This window comes from Copadichromis virginalis, linkage group LG11, assembly GCF_057382275.1.
Source record: "Copadichromis virginalis isolate Kocher_CV1m ecotype Utaka linkage group LG11, C_Virginalis_male_GT1.1, whole genome shotgun sequence".
Classification (NCBI taxonomy): Eukaryota; Metazoa; Chordata; class Actinopteri; order Cichliformes; family Cichlidae; genus Copadichromis; species Copadichromis virginalis.
In genome coordinates, this window is record NC_140628.1 from 26,511,174 (window position 1) to 26,525,470 (window position 14,297).

Consider the following 14,297-nt stretch of genomic DNA (forward strand, 5'->3'; position numbering starts at 1 on the left):
CCCAGTGCAAAAAGAGAGAGAGATGAGGAGGAACAATATGAGGAAATTTGATTTGCAAGAATTCACATTTGGATTACTCCTCGTAGGCCAGAGAGAAAGGTTCAGGCTACGGAAGACTGGGCCAAGGTAAGCCCATATTTTGGTTTTCTGCCCTACACTGTTCCTTTCAGTGACTACTCCTGCTTTTATAAGTTGCAACCAGAAAGTTGATCCAAGTCTGCATAACAGGTCTTTAAAAATATGCACTTAAGAGGCTCAACTTAGTTCCCCAATGGGGCTGAAGTTTCCACTCCTGCAGATGGAAAATATTTTGTCATGGGCACAAATGTTTGAAGGACCTATGCAACTTGATTTTAATGGTCAGGGAGAGAATAGTTTTAGAGCACTGTGCAAACGTTGTGAGCCATCCCTAACTTCTCTATGTTTTGTGTAAAAACATGCAGACATAAATGAAAATTTGGAAACAAGAATTCTAATAAGCTTGATAATTAATATGCATGTAAAAAGGTATGACCACCTTTATTCTTCAGCACAGCCAGAACTCCCTGTAATTGAGAAGCCTTTTTGGATTAGTTTCCCTCTTCTTTAAGTTCATTCAGATCTCTTCTTTGGATGTTGCCTGCCTTTTATTCTACTCTTTGTCAAGATGATCCCACACTGTTTCAATAATGTTGAGGCCTGGTCTCTGGGGAGGCCAATCTCTGACTGATAGTGTTCCATTGTGTGCGTTTTTTTGTTTGTTTGTTTTTTTGCTTATGCTTTCAATGCGCTGGCAGTATGTTTGAAATCACTGTCATACTAAAAATTAAAGTAGTGTCAATTGAGATGTTTTCTAGATGATATTGAATGGCTATACTTTTCTGGATTCGTAATTTCCCAGATCCCAAACACCAGTAGTTGAAATGCAGTCCTGAAACATGACACAGCCTCCACTGTGTTTTACAGATGGCTGTAGATACTGTTTAGAGTGTCTACAGTCATACCTCTCTCAATTAGAACCAAAAGTTTCAGTTTGGATTCATCACTCTATAAGACCTGTTGCCCTGTTTACCTTCATTAAAATGTCTTCTTGACAGCTGCCCTTCCACTGATAAGGCTTCAATGAATAGTGAATGGATCAGCTGAAGGTCCAGATGAGGATTATGCTAAAAAAAGTGCTTTGAGTGCTTAAATTCATTCATTCAAGCACCATTTATGTACCAGTCCATTTTAACAAACAAAAACACATTCCTTTGAGAATAGTCAGCTACAAGGACTGGACTGAAAATGAGCTAAAACAAGGTAAAAGGAAGACTTTAGAGTAGATGCATGTGTGTAGTAAAGGAGGACATGCAGAGGGCTGGTGTGACAGAGGATGCAGGGAACAGGGTCAGATGGAGACAAGTGATCCGAAGTAGTGACCCATAAAGAGAACAGCTGGATGACGATGAAAAAGAAGAAGGGGATTTAAATATAAAATATTGTTGGGATTTTTAAAGTTGGTACTTCCACTCCTGCCCAGGAGGTGGCGGGAAAGCACCGAAATTGTGAATGTCAAACAACTGTAACAGCAGAAGAAGAAAGACGCACGAATACGACGTCAGATAGGTAAACAATAGCACGTCCCACGGCAGACTCAAGAGAGAGGTGTCATGAGATAAATTAGCTTTAAATTCATCTGAGTCGTGCTAGCATATTTTGTAATAAGCCTTCGTAAACATTTGAACTGTTCGTGGCGCTCTAGCTATAGGTAGCAGGCTAGATATCGGAGCTAGCTGAAGGTACGGAGGCTGGTTCCGCTGGAAACGAAGAATGTGCTTTTACAGACACTACCTGCTATAAAACAATTACAGTTAGTATCCAATGCTGCTAACAAACTGCAGATTTCATGGTTTAATTATTTGCATTTTAGACATGAACGGCCAAGCGGACGTCGAAGTCGACTACAAGCGGAAATACAAAAATCTCAAACGGAAATTAAAGTTTCTTGTTTATGTGAGTGTTTTCATTTTAAACCGTCCCGTTTCCTCTGCCGTGCTATAGTTGCGTGTCTGTCTTTGCGCTGATTTCGTTTCGCTGGTTTCCTTTTCCAGGAGCAGGAGTGTTTTCAGGAGGAGCTGAGGAGAGCACAGAGGAAACTTCTGAAAGTTTCCAGGGACAAGAGGTTTGTGAGGATTGTGTCTTCATATAGGTATGCTTTGTGCATCCTAATGGAAATGCAAAAAATAATTTTCTATACATGTTTTCCAGCTTTCTTCTGGACAGATTGCTGCAGTATGAGCGAGTAGATGAAGACTCATCAGGTAGACTAGGAACATAAAACCTTTATGAGTAAAAACAAAAGCTGTTGCTTCTGAAGTCCTGTGGATCAATTTTGTCTTTGTTTTCATCATCAGATTCAGAAGCAACTGTTTCCTCGGAAAACAGTGAAGGGGAAGGACCCAGAGAGAGGGAAAGGGAACGAGAGGGAGCAAAGAAGTAAGTCGGCTATTTAAGTAAATTAATTACCAGGTAGATCAACCAGAATCATTCACTTTTGAGTAGGTTCATATTTAACCTTTTATTTCCACCCTCCACAGACGTCTTGTGCAATGCGAAGTTACCTGTTTACTTTGCATTGCACAACACTGTGTGTTATAAGTATTCATAGTAGTTGCATGCTCCATGAATCACTCATTTTATAGTTTGAGCCCAATGAATTCTGGTGTTGTCATCTTGGAATAAGCCAGTGTATTCTTTATTTTAATTCATATTTTTATTAAGGTTTCAAAAGCAGGCATTCACAATATGTACATCATGTAAGCATTCTTCATACTTAGGTTATCTGCCTTAGATACTGAAATAGTATTTTAATTTACATCCAAGTCATAAGGGAAGAATACTTACAACGATAGAAGTAATTGAAACCATCACATAATCCTGGAATAAGCCAGTGTATTCAGGGAAGAAAAAATTCAGTGATGGAAAAATCCTGGGCATTCAGTATATTCCGGTAGTTAGCTGATCTCATTTTCGGACAAATAACACTACCAAACCAACCCTAGACAATCTGAAGCAACTACAGATCATAACACTGACCAACAGGTTCCCATCTGAAATCTGATAAAACTGGGATTATATGACCACATGATCTTTTTCCACTGCCCAAGATTCTAATCTTTATGCTCCCTAAACTGAAGCCTTTTCCCCCAATTAAACACCAAGTAGTTTTCTTAAGGCTATGTGTGGAAATACCCTGTCTTTCAGTATTAAACATAGCCATATTGTATGATTTGATCTAGAGTCATTCAATCATCACCACTTCCAGGTTTAATGATGTATTGAACAGTTCTTAGCCCAATTTTTGTAGTTTCAGAGATCATCCGGAATGCATGCAGGCCATTAATTTGTCCCTTTTGAAATGTAGCTCCATAAATGAAGCGTGTGAATTACCACAGTAATTGTTGGTGGAAGGCTCTTTCCTATTCGAGGTGTTAAATCCAGGTGGTGACTGGATTTGGCCAGTCAGTTTATATTCAAGCATTAAATGATATTAAGGTACAGGTTAGAGTAGTGATTTCCCTTTGTTTAGTGTGAGTCTCTAGCCAACACTAATAAATCATAAAGTGAGTATTTTTACTGTTTTACAGTGGCTGAATGTTGTTTTTCTCCGTTTTCTTAACTGTGACTAGCTAGCACAAGAACGGTGTTTTCACAATTCTGTATGAGAAAAAAAAAATTCAGCATAATCTTTCTGTCACCCTGTCTCTGAGGGAGAAGGTGGCTTGCCCTCCCACTTAGTGACAGGGTGAGAAGTTCAGTCATTTGGGACGTACTAGGAGTAGTAGCAGTGAAATGTTCCATGCATGTTCTACTGGGAGTAGGCCCCGGGGTAATCCCAGGACACCCTGTTCCACCGAGTGAGCTGGAGGAGGTGGCTGGGGAGAAGGAGGTTTGGCTTCTCTGCTGCCCCAACGTTCCGGCCCCGAATAATCAGCAGAAAATGGATGGATGGATATGCAATGAAGGCAGTAGGGGGCATTTTAAAGCTAGGTTTATTTGGGCTTACTTTACATGTCCAAGCCAAGTAAGCCTGTTAGGACAGTTGAGTGAAACATTTGTGCTTTCTAATTGTTAAACAAAACACATTCATATTTCTTTTTATTTAATCCATGACCTTCTTTTCAGGCGAAAAAGTAGTCCCGGTGCGTGCCTCCCTTCATCATCATCTCCTCATCTCTCCCTGCTTTCCCGTCCTGGTGTGAACTCCCTGCAGTCATCCGGCTCTGGGGCCTACCTCAACGCTGTGAGTTTCTTTCCCCTCTTATCTTATTGCAACCAACAACAATAACATTGCCGTCATATTCATCTTCTCATCAAAGAGCATAATCTGTTTTTTTAATTTTGCATTATTTTATTCACAAGTCTGTTCCTTGCTTTTTGTTTTTAGATTTATAATTGCTCCACTGTCTTTTTATTGTTCATTCTTCTGTGTCTGTTTTGTTTATTTTTCTGTGTGTCTGTCTTATAAACTGCCCTTTGACTGTGTGCATGCATGTTTGTGTGGTCATTTGACAATGATTTGGGGCCTGCGTGTGTGTTGGGCAGATGCCCTTCCCACCAGAGTATTTGGCTCCCCCAGCTGAACGAATGAAGAAAGAGAGAAAAACAAAGACGGCAAAAAACAAGAAAGAGACTACGGGGAAGGTGAGAGAGGAAGAGGGGAAACAAGATGTTCAGAGATAAAAATAATTATGATCAAACACTTCACGCTTTATTCTCACAAACTGTACACAAACCAGCTATTTATATTTGATGGCCCGGCAGGCTGTTTCCAGTATTTTCAGTTTAGATGCATATTTATAACAAAGTAAAAAGCATCTAAAATATGTATATTTCATAGTACAGTTTTTCATTTTTATTGCTCTAACAATGGCATTTCAAGACCCTTTTGTTGAGCCCCAAAATGAAAAAATATATGAGTGCATATACAGTTGTGATAAAAAAGAAAGTGCACCCTCTGTCAATTGTAAGGTTTTACATATCAGGATATAATATTTAAAAAATGATCTGGTGTTAGGAGGTTTTAAATTGAGCTAAATACAACCTGAGATAAACAACACATGGTCTTTACCAAAAACATAAACTGCAGAAGCAGTTTGTGGAAAAACAAAGTGCGCCCAGTGACTCAGTAGCTTGTAGACCCACCTTTAGCACCAATAATTGGAAGTAATTTTTTTCTGTGTGACTTTATCAGTCTTCTTCAGTTCATTGACGTTTGTTGGCATTCATTTATGCACAGCTCTCTTAAGCATTCCAGTCAGGTTGAGGTCTGGACTTTGAGCCATCACACCTTGATTCTTTGCTTTTTCAGTAATTCTGTTTTAGAGTTGCTGCTGTGCGTGGGATCTTTGTCCTGTTGCAGAGTTAGCCAACAGATGATGTCACATTTGACTGTAGAATGCTTTGGTGTACACAGGAGCTTATGCTCCACTCTATGACTGCAAGGTACCTGAATCCAGCGGCTGCAAAGCAAGCCAAGTCATCGTCCCTGCACCACTGCACCTGACACTTGATATAAGGTGTTTGTGCTGACAGGCTGTGTTTGGTTGTTTTGTATTTTTTGCCATTTCTCTGAGCATTGTGTGTTAAGACCCACTCCTGTGAGGATTGGCAGCTGTCTTGAATGTTTGCCCCTTGCGAATAATCCTTCTCACTGGAGAATGATGGGGTAGATTGTTTGGAAATGCCCTTGGGCAGCAACAGTTGCTTCTCTAAGATTGCTGATCATTGCTGATGGCTTGTGTTAACACACATCTGAATGCTCCAGACCAGAAAACTGCCAAATCGTCTGCTTTCATAAAGGTGCTCACATTTGCTGATTATCAATTAACCAAGTGCATTTGATTAGCAGCATCTACACTCCTAATGACACACTGTAATATGCAATTGTTACGGTTGTATTTACCTAATTTTAAGACCCACTAAGAACCAGGTGAATTTATTTATTTTTTATTCTATCCGGATACATAAAAGCTTAGATTTTAAGTAGAGTGTACTGTCTTTTTACCATGACTGTTCATGCTTTGTCCTGATTTACTCCGGTCAGCTGTGACATTACCATCAATCCCCACTCATCATTCTTTTACACTCCGTCCATCCCTCGCTTTGTCGTTCCAAACAACAACTTCTTCTTTCTGATCTTCTTAGGTCGTTACTTCAATGGCAGCTAATTACCCATCAGGCCCTGCAGCTCCTCCAACAGCCAGTGGCCACTTCAGCTGGGTTCCTAGACAGATGTTTAGCGGAGATGCAGCTGAGGAGGAGGGCGAGAGCGACGGAGACAGTGACAGAGGAGACGAAGACAGAGGAGAGGGAGACGAGGCTGAACTCGTCATTGACATCCCTAATGAGTGAGCCTGAGTGTGCGATTAGATTTATTTATAAGTGAGGGAAATGTATGTGGATGTAAGGTTGAAAAATAGAACAGGGTTCAATGTATTTCTGCATTGAACAAACAAGTCCACACTTTTGAAAGGAGGGTCAAGCTCCCCCTTGTGGACTTAAGCTTAACTGCAGCAGCGCTGTCCAAACAATATCATCAGTAGTGCGTTTGTGTAAAATTATGTCGGGTTATTGGTCTGTGACAAAAGTGCAGTCTGCAAAGGATTAAGAAAGGTCTGGAATCACTGAGCTGGATGGATACTTTACTTTGTACAGCGGTTTCAAACTACCTGCTGATTATTTTTGTCAAAACATCCACACAAACTGAATACTAGGTGTGTCCTTTGTTTTTTTTATTGCTTAACAGCTGTCTCTGACTTTGTATTGTAGAAGTGCTGCAGTCCTTTTAAAACTGTTCAACTGTGACATAAATGTGTGTGCAGCTTTAAGTTTTGTTTACTTGTTACAGTTTTGACATTTCTCATTTGTACTCACAGTTTATTTCATCAAATCGGTCAAAAATTAAAGTGTTTCTCATGAATGGGTGTGTATAGTTTTTGTACCCATCCAACTGTGTGTCAGATTAAAATAATTTCAGCAGACTAAAAGTTTTTATTTAAACTTCACTTGTGTGTGTGTGTGTGTGTGTGTGTGTGTGTGTGTGTTATTCACAGATTCCACCGATGCAGCTTTACTTAAACAGAAAGTGTTTATGTGTTTACCAAAATGCATTTGTAACATATTTTGTAAAGTGAAAGTGTTAAATTGCTCTTATGTTGTGGTTTATTACCCCACCCTGAACTCACACCCTGAAACTCCCATTCCACAGCTCCACACAGACACTGAAGTAGGCAGTCCTCTTTGTACTGTGTTGCATTTAGCTTTTTTAAATATTTACAACACTAAAATACTGCGTAAACTTCATGTCCATGTCACTTACTGTGTATGACTGTCTTTGCTTGCTTGACCTCTTTGCAAAGGAATCCTGATACCGTTGTTGACTGAAGCCCAAGGGTACATTTGGCTCATGTTGGCCATAACTTTTAAGCAATGTGAAGGGAGCGTGGCGCGACTCCAGCTCTTCATGACTAAAAGGGAGTGCAAGATATTTTTTTCCTTTGACTCTAGAGCTGTGGTATTGCATGCAGATTTCTGTTTTTGCGACATAATGATTTTGCAAAAAGCACTCAGTGCCAGCGTCATGCCTCAACAGGCACGGTTCTGATATTTAGGAGGGCAAATGTGCAAGCCATGAAAGGGAGTGTGTTCAGATTTCAAGAATCGCTGCACTCTGGGAGAGACAATGACCCGTGAAACTGTCGCTATCCAGATTTAGCTCTAATAAGGAGTTCATGAACAGACCCTGCTATATTTAGAGTTCACTTTCTCTCATTTATCTGGACTTTTAGGTGTGAAATTCTTCTTGATTTGAAAGCAGTTCAAAGCAAATATTTGATCTGATAGAGAGTCAGCACTTTAAGGTAAGCGCTTTACCTAACAACAAGAGTTTGTCAATCAAATAACCTTGCACAGAGACCATTGTTTAGGCATGCAGACATACAGGTAATTGACAGTCCTGAATAGGTGTGGGCTTTCCTTGTGTACTTAACAGAAATGGGAGTTAAAGGTGTAACCATAGAGAGTATGAGAGGGAGGGGTGAAGTGGAGGTACAGGCAGAGGGAGAGTCACAGAGGGTGGAACTGACAGAGGGGGGCGAGGCTGTCAGGAAAAGGGAAATGAAGGAGTAAGCAAGATTGTGCCTGCAAACACAGACTCACTCTCACAGAGTGCAGCTAACATTACCAGCGGACAGACATGGTTGCAGAGAAACTGGAGGAGGAAACAAGGAGCGAGTGAGGAAAACAACAAGCCATCAGCAGCCAACCTTGGCCACATTATCTTTCTCATCTATATACGGAAATCACTGGGTAATTTATAAGCCTCTCACTCTGTGTGTGTGTGTGTGTGAGTGAGAGGAGGGGGGGGATCTGCTAAGCTCACCACCATCATGCTGTGTCCTGCTGCTGTCAGTGCAGCTGCTGCGGCTGTCTGCCTGCTGGCAGTGCTGGGCCTAGGTCTGTCTCTCCCAGCTGAGGACAACTCGGAGGCAGACTTCACCCTCTGCAGCAACTGCTTCTACAGACAGACGCCTCCTCGGGGATCCTCTGCAGGGCCGCTGCTGCGCCCACGCTGCCACAGGCTGCCGGGAGGGCAGGCGTTTGCCACTCTGTCCAGACCGACCTGTGACACAGCTGTCTACTCTGCCTTCCATCTCCGCCAGGGATGGACTGAGAGGGAGGGAGAGGAGGGGAGAGAACCTGTGGTAAGAGTTCATCTATCACATTTCTTAAAGTAGAAGTGCTTAGTTTTAAAAGATTAAGTTATAAGTAAAGAAATGTGGTGGAGAGTAACTAAGTACATTGTGAGTGGTAACCACTCAATTTTCTAATAAAGAAAATTAAGTAAAAAACGCAGAAAATTGAGCCCTGCAAAAGATTGGTGGCGTGTCCAAGGTGTGCCCAGCCACCTGCCCTGTGACAGCTGGGATACGCTCTAGCCCAACCGTGACCCTGAATTGGATAAGCAGAAGAAAACGCAAGGCTGGATTTGATGGCCACCCCTTAAGAGGGGCCTGTAATGACTATTAACTCTTTGCAGTTGAAGTTTAGGCAAATTTCATCTCTAAAAAACTTTCAGGTGTTTACATCTGAATACCAGCTCAGTGCTGAATTAATTAATTAATTAATTAATATTTCACACAAAAAATCATCATTGGTATAGAAAACATGATTCATAGGAACAAGCATGGCGCAGTTTAAAAAGCGGTTTAAGGATATGGTTTTTACAGGGTACAGGGAAAAGGTAGAGATTTGATAGGGTGTTCTTGTCTAATATTTTCATGTGTGCGCGCATGCACGGGTTTGTTGGTTTGGGTATATGTGTATGTGTATGTGTATGTATATGTATGTATGTATGTATGTGTATATATATATATGTGTATATGTATATATATATATATGTATATATGTATGTATGTATATATGTATATATATATATATGTGTATGTGTGTGTATGTATGTGTGTGTATATATATATATATATATATGTGTGTGTGTGTGTATATATATATATATATACACACACACACATATATATATATATATATATGTGTGTGTGTGTGTATATATATATATATATATATATATATATATAATATATATATATATATATATATATATATATATATATATATATATATATATATATATATATATTAGATATATATAAAATTGTAGGTTGTGTATCCTTCAGGTGTTAATGGGGTTATTGAAAATGTGTATATGTGCGTATGTGTGTATATACGTAGGTATGGATAGATAGAAACATATATGTGTATATATTTTAAAAAAAAATTACACATAACATATAATGTAATTACAAGGAGGTATTTCTGTAGTCTATTGATACTAGATAGTGGAAAAGGGGTGGGATTAAATAAGCTTATGCTTCTTCCTGCTCCTTTTTGAACATGGACGTTATTTGGAGTTGTGGTTGCTCGTTTTCCTTTTGTTTGCTTTGTTCATTTGTCTCTTTTAATTCTATTTTTTTTTTTATACTTTTTCAACATGTTCAAAATAAAGATTCAATCAATCAATCAATCAATCAATCAACATTTATGTACAGAATGCATTCTTACATATTACATATGTCTTACATATTGTTATTTAATAGTCAAACTAAATGTTAGTTTTTATATCTAAATTTGAGCTGACACACTGGAATTAATCAAACATAACATTCAACCACTAAAATACATTTTTCATTTCAGGAAGGCAAGTAAATAACTGCAATTTGGCATCAAAAATAATAACATGTTTCTATCTTTTTTCTGCTTTTTTGCAAAATAGTAAATTAGAGAATTTATGAATGACAACAATAATGATATTTTAACATTGGATTGACCATTAGGAAACATAAGAAATTATTTTCGTAATTACAATGCTGTTAATTTAGGGCATCTGTGGCATAAACCTTATATTGGTTGGTGATCTAATAACTTTGTTAAGCACTCTACTTGGAATACTTTATCCCAGACAATAGAAATAATCTGGGATAATAATAAATAAGAAGTAGTAGTATAAGAATAAGTCTGGGGATAACTAAAGATTTTTAATGCAGAGCCTTTGAATAATACAAGTGTATTCAATATAAAATAAAACACCTTTGAAACTTTTATTTTTCAAACATTCAGCTCTCAGGCCAAACAAAAAGTTTTTTTAAATTAGGAAAGGAGTCTGATTATTTTTTCCACATTAAAAATCATTTGAAAATGGAGCTTAAAGAAAATGCAAACAATATAAATTTAAAAGAGGATTGGATCTTTATCACACTCATAATTATCAACACTGAACAGCTGAGCACAGAGAAACAGGAATTAGAGATGTTTCTGTTATTGTTGTGTCCTTGTTGTGTCCTTATATGGGAACATTTAAAAATCAGAGTGCATAGATTGAAGAGTTTGATGGACTCTTTCTTAAACTGCTGGTTTTGGTTCTTTTTCTGCCAGACAGAGCAGGAAGAAGACATTAAAGTGGCAGCACCAGCTCTTCTCAGAGGAGGTGTGGATCCATCTCATTCTTTCTCGCCCACAGACTCCCCTTTTCACCACTGGGATTCAACAGTCACAACACTGGTCCAGTCAAGCGTGTCTCCCCAGTGCAGCACTGTAGGGGGTGATCTCTACATCCTTACTGGAGCGGGAGGACTCGGGGCTGCTGAGGATGGAGACGAGGAGTGTCAGACGAAGCCGCTGTGGTCTGCGGCGTGCTGTGCTGTCCCGCAGGGGAAGGGTGGCTTCAGCGTTGGGTTAATCAGAGAGACGCAGGAAGGGGTGAGGCAAGTGAGCGTGAAGGAGCTGGAAGACATGCTTGGATTGGCAGAAATGTTCTCTGAAGGCTGCGGAGGAGGAGATGGGAAACGTGTTGAAGTCGGAGTTGGTCTCCACAGTGAGGGACTTCCTGGAAATACAGATGTGCAGACAGACATTCTGGAAAGCCGAGAGAAATCGATAACTAAAGAACAGGCAGCTAATTCTCAGTCAGGGAAAGCTGATGGTGCTGACGCCATGCAGGAGACTTCAGCAGATGCAGCAACTTCTGAGGGCAGCAGTAATGAACAGGGTGATGTGACACGTTCAGGAGCTGTCAGGTCAGACTCCGACTCCTCAGCTGAACATGAAACTGCTGAAGAGACGGACACAAACTCCACCAGCACTCTGGTCTCCATCCTCTCCACCACCTTCTCCATCTTCAAATTTCCTCTGCGTCCTGTATTTTCTACAATCACACAACTACCTGGACAGGTAGCTCTAATAGCTCTCTAATAGCTCTAATGTGTAAACATCCAAAAATATACTACACAAAATATAAATATAAACATAATTTAAACTGAATTGCCCCTCTCACCATACTAACAGTTATTTTCTCTGTAAAGGATGTGCAGATATTAAGAGGTTCAGACTCAAAGATGTTTTCTGGGAGTATATCATACACTTCCATAGAGTCGAGTCTATATTAAGGGAAAGGTGCAATACTGGGTCCACTTTCCCATAAAGCATTACTGAGACTTCATGGATTACCTCGCCACACCCTAGTTTGTAAAAACATCATTGTTAACATCATGATTTTGTCAGACCTCTCAGATCCACATTCCAGACACGTGTGTAACACATGTGTGACAATTGTTTTCACAGACTGGCTAATGCTCCCTGAGACTCTCTAATTTCACTAGTTACAAGCAATCCTTGAGAATTAAAAGATATTATGACTTTATATTCATTAAACAGTATAATGACCTGTGGTTCTGATTAATGTTTTCAATAGGAAAATAAAACCATTACAAATCATTAGAAATAGACAATTTTTCTTTCTACATTTGAGCCTCGGGTTAATAAAACTGTCTCAAGAGTTTGTGTTATGTATTAACCTGTTATGTATTAACATATTCAGGTTCAGAGTTAAATAATAAATCATCTCATTCCAGTCTGCTCCGCCCGTAGACTGGAATGAGGTGTGGTGTACAGGTGGAGTTAATTCTAGGTGTAGTACATTGCCTCAAGGCTTTCTGTCTTTTTGTTGTTTATACTTCCCGCAGTCACACTGTGAAATCGACTCACTATTCTTATCTGCGTTCAGGTCACCTATGTTCTCCAGGAAGACCTCGGAGTTCTCTCTACCCTGCCTGGAGAGACCTTCACCCTGTTCCATCTACTGACCTCTGACCTCCTCTCCTGGATGGGCACAGCAGGAGAAATGCTGCTAGGTATTGGGGAGACCTGCTTCTGTAGTGTTTATTACTGCACCTCCTCTATGATGGGGGAACTGCTGAGCAGCTGCCACACTGGGGTCACTGGTCTGGGCACCCTAGCTGGAGACACGGTGGGGGTATTTGGTGAAGCTTTGGATAATGCTTGGTCGGTGACCAAGTTCTTTGGAGGGCGGCTGTGGGAGCACAGTGAGGGTTATGTGGGAACAGTGATGTCAGAGATGGGAGGTCAAGCACAAGCTGTAGGAGGAGGTTTTGGGAGACTGGTATGGAGAAGTGGGAAGGGAGTGATCAATGTGTGCAGGCTGGGTGGAGGGGTTATATTTGGAATGGTTGATGTAGTCTTTGGGGGTGTAAGAGAGGCCTTTGGGCAGGAGTCGAATGAAGAATGAAAGAAAAAAATAAAACTCAAGATGACACCTTTAATAAACTTTAATAAAGTTTCAGTTTTGGTTTGTAAATTTCTTCCAGATATGAATGTGTGAAAAACTAATTAAAGATGATGTAATTTGATATGCCTTAGTTGTTACAGATGGTTTGCTGGATTTATTTTTGAAATAACATAGTGGTGGAGTAAATTTCACTGCATTTCTTACACTGTAGATCTTACAATTCACTGTGGAAAACTAGCTGCCCAAATAGTCTGCTGTACTTGAGAGCTTAACCAACTGTGATTTGAATAACACTGTGCACACTCTGCTTTTGGATGTAATTACTCAAGACAACTTGTGTGATAACTGTCACATCTGTAAATCTGAATAAAAGAGTATGCTGGGTTACCAACATGACATGCACCATTTCCTTGAATTCCCTTAATTGAATATTCTTGTTTCCTTCTTCCAGTAGTACAGTTTGACACATATATGTATATTTACCCAGTTACCCAGTCATATTATACTTCTACTGCAAACTGTATTTTTAGACAGTAAAAATTAACAGAATTTTACAGATTAAACCATGATGATGTTGGTAATACGTTTTTACCAGTTCAGTAAACTGCTGCTTTATTATACTATTATACTATATTTATTATACTGCGTTATTTATACTAAATGACGATGAAAGCAAAGCTAATATATAACCTAACCTGCAAGATGACTCTCTACCACAGACAAATTTTTATTATCGAGGGCACATGAGATATAAAACATTTGTTATGCCTATTTGAATGCAAATATATTGTTTTGGTGTAATATATATATCAACAGACATTGTAGTGATTGAGTATAACAGTCCAAATAGCAACATCTGGAGGAAGGAGCGCGAAACAATAGAGTACCAGGGGCTAAAGGTGGAAGGTAAAGTGTAAGAGTCATTATGTGTGTCATTGTATTTAAATTTGAATATATGTGTGTGTGTAATTAAATTCAGTCAACTGATTGTAATTTCTTTTTTTTTAATAAATACTTGCTAATTATCATTTTCTTACTATTAGCTGATTTGATGTAATAGTTATGTACTACAACTACTACTACTAATAATAATCACTATCATCGTCATCATACTTTAACTTTTTATTAAACTGCTTTTAAATTGCTTTTATTAGCAGTTTTAACAGCTTTAACAAGA

General features: G+C 39.3%; 2 protein-coding genes across 5 annotated transcripts; both read left to right on the forward strand.

The window, feature by feature from the left end:
• The first annotated feature begins 1,507 nt into the window (after positions 1-1,507).
• On the forward strand, positions 1,508-7,028 carry ino80e (INO80 complex subunit E). 4 transcript variants are annotated; one of them, XM_085471715.1, is made up of 8 exons: positions 1,508-1,587; positions 1,892-1,974; positions 2,073-2,143; positions 2,230-2,282; positions 2,376-2,457; positions 4,147-4,264; positions 4,567-4,665; positions 6,169-7,028. In XM_085471715.1, the coding sequence occupies exons 2-8, from the start codon at positions 1,894-1,896 to the stop codon at positions 6,373-6,375; spliced, it is 711 nt and encodes a 236-aa protein (XP_085327841.1). In that variant the 5' UTR covers positions 1,508-1,587; positions 1,892-1,893; the 3' UTR covers positions 6,376-7,028. The 4 variants fall into 4 exon arrangements, with proteins under 4 accessions (XP_085327841.1, XP_085327842.1, XP_085327839.1 ...); XM_085471714.1 differs by having other exon boundaries at positions 1,548-1,760; XM_085471713.1 differs by having other exon boundaries at positions 1,547-1,974.
• A 1,235-nt stretch (positions 7,029-8,263) lies between these two features.
• Positions 8,264-13,511, forward strand: LOC146698866 (uncharacterized). The gene is made up of 3 exons (XM_085471718.1): positions 8,264-8,726; positions 10,972-11,766; positions 12,599-13,511. The coding sequence occupies exons 1-3, from the start codon at positions 8,412-8,414 to the stop codon at positions 13,118-13,120; spliced, it is 1,632 nt and encodes a 543-aa protein (XP_085327844.1). The 5' UTR covers positions 8,264-8,411; the 3' UTR covers positions 13,121-13,511.
• Positions 13,512-14,297: the final 786 nt, after the last annotated feature.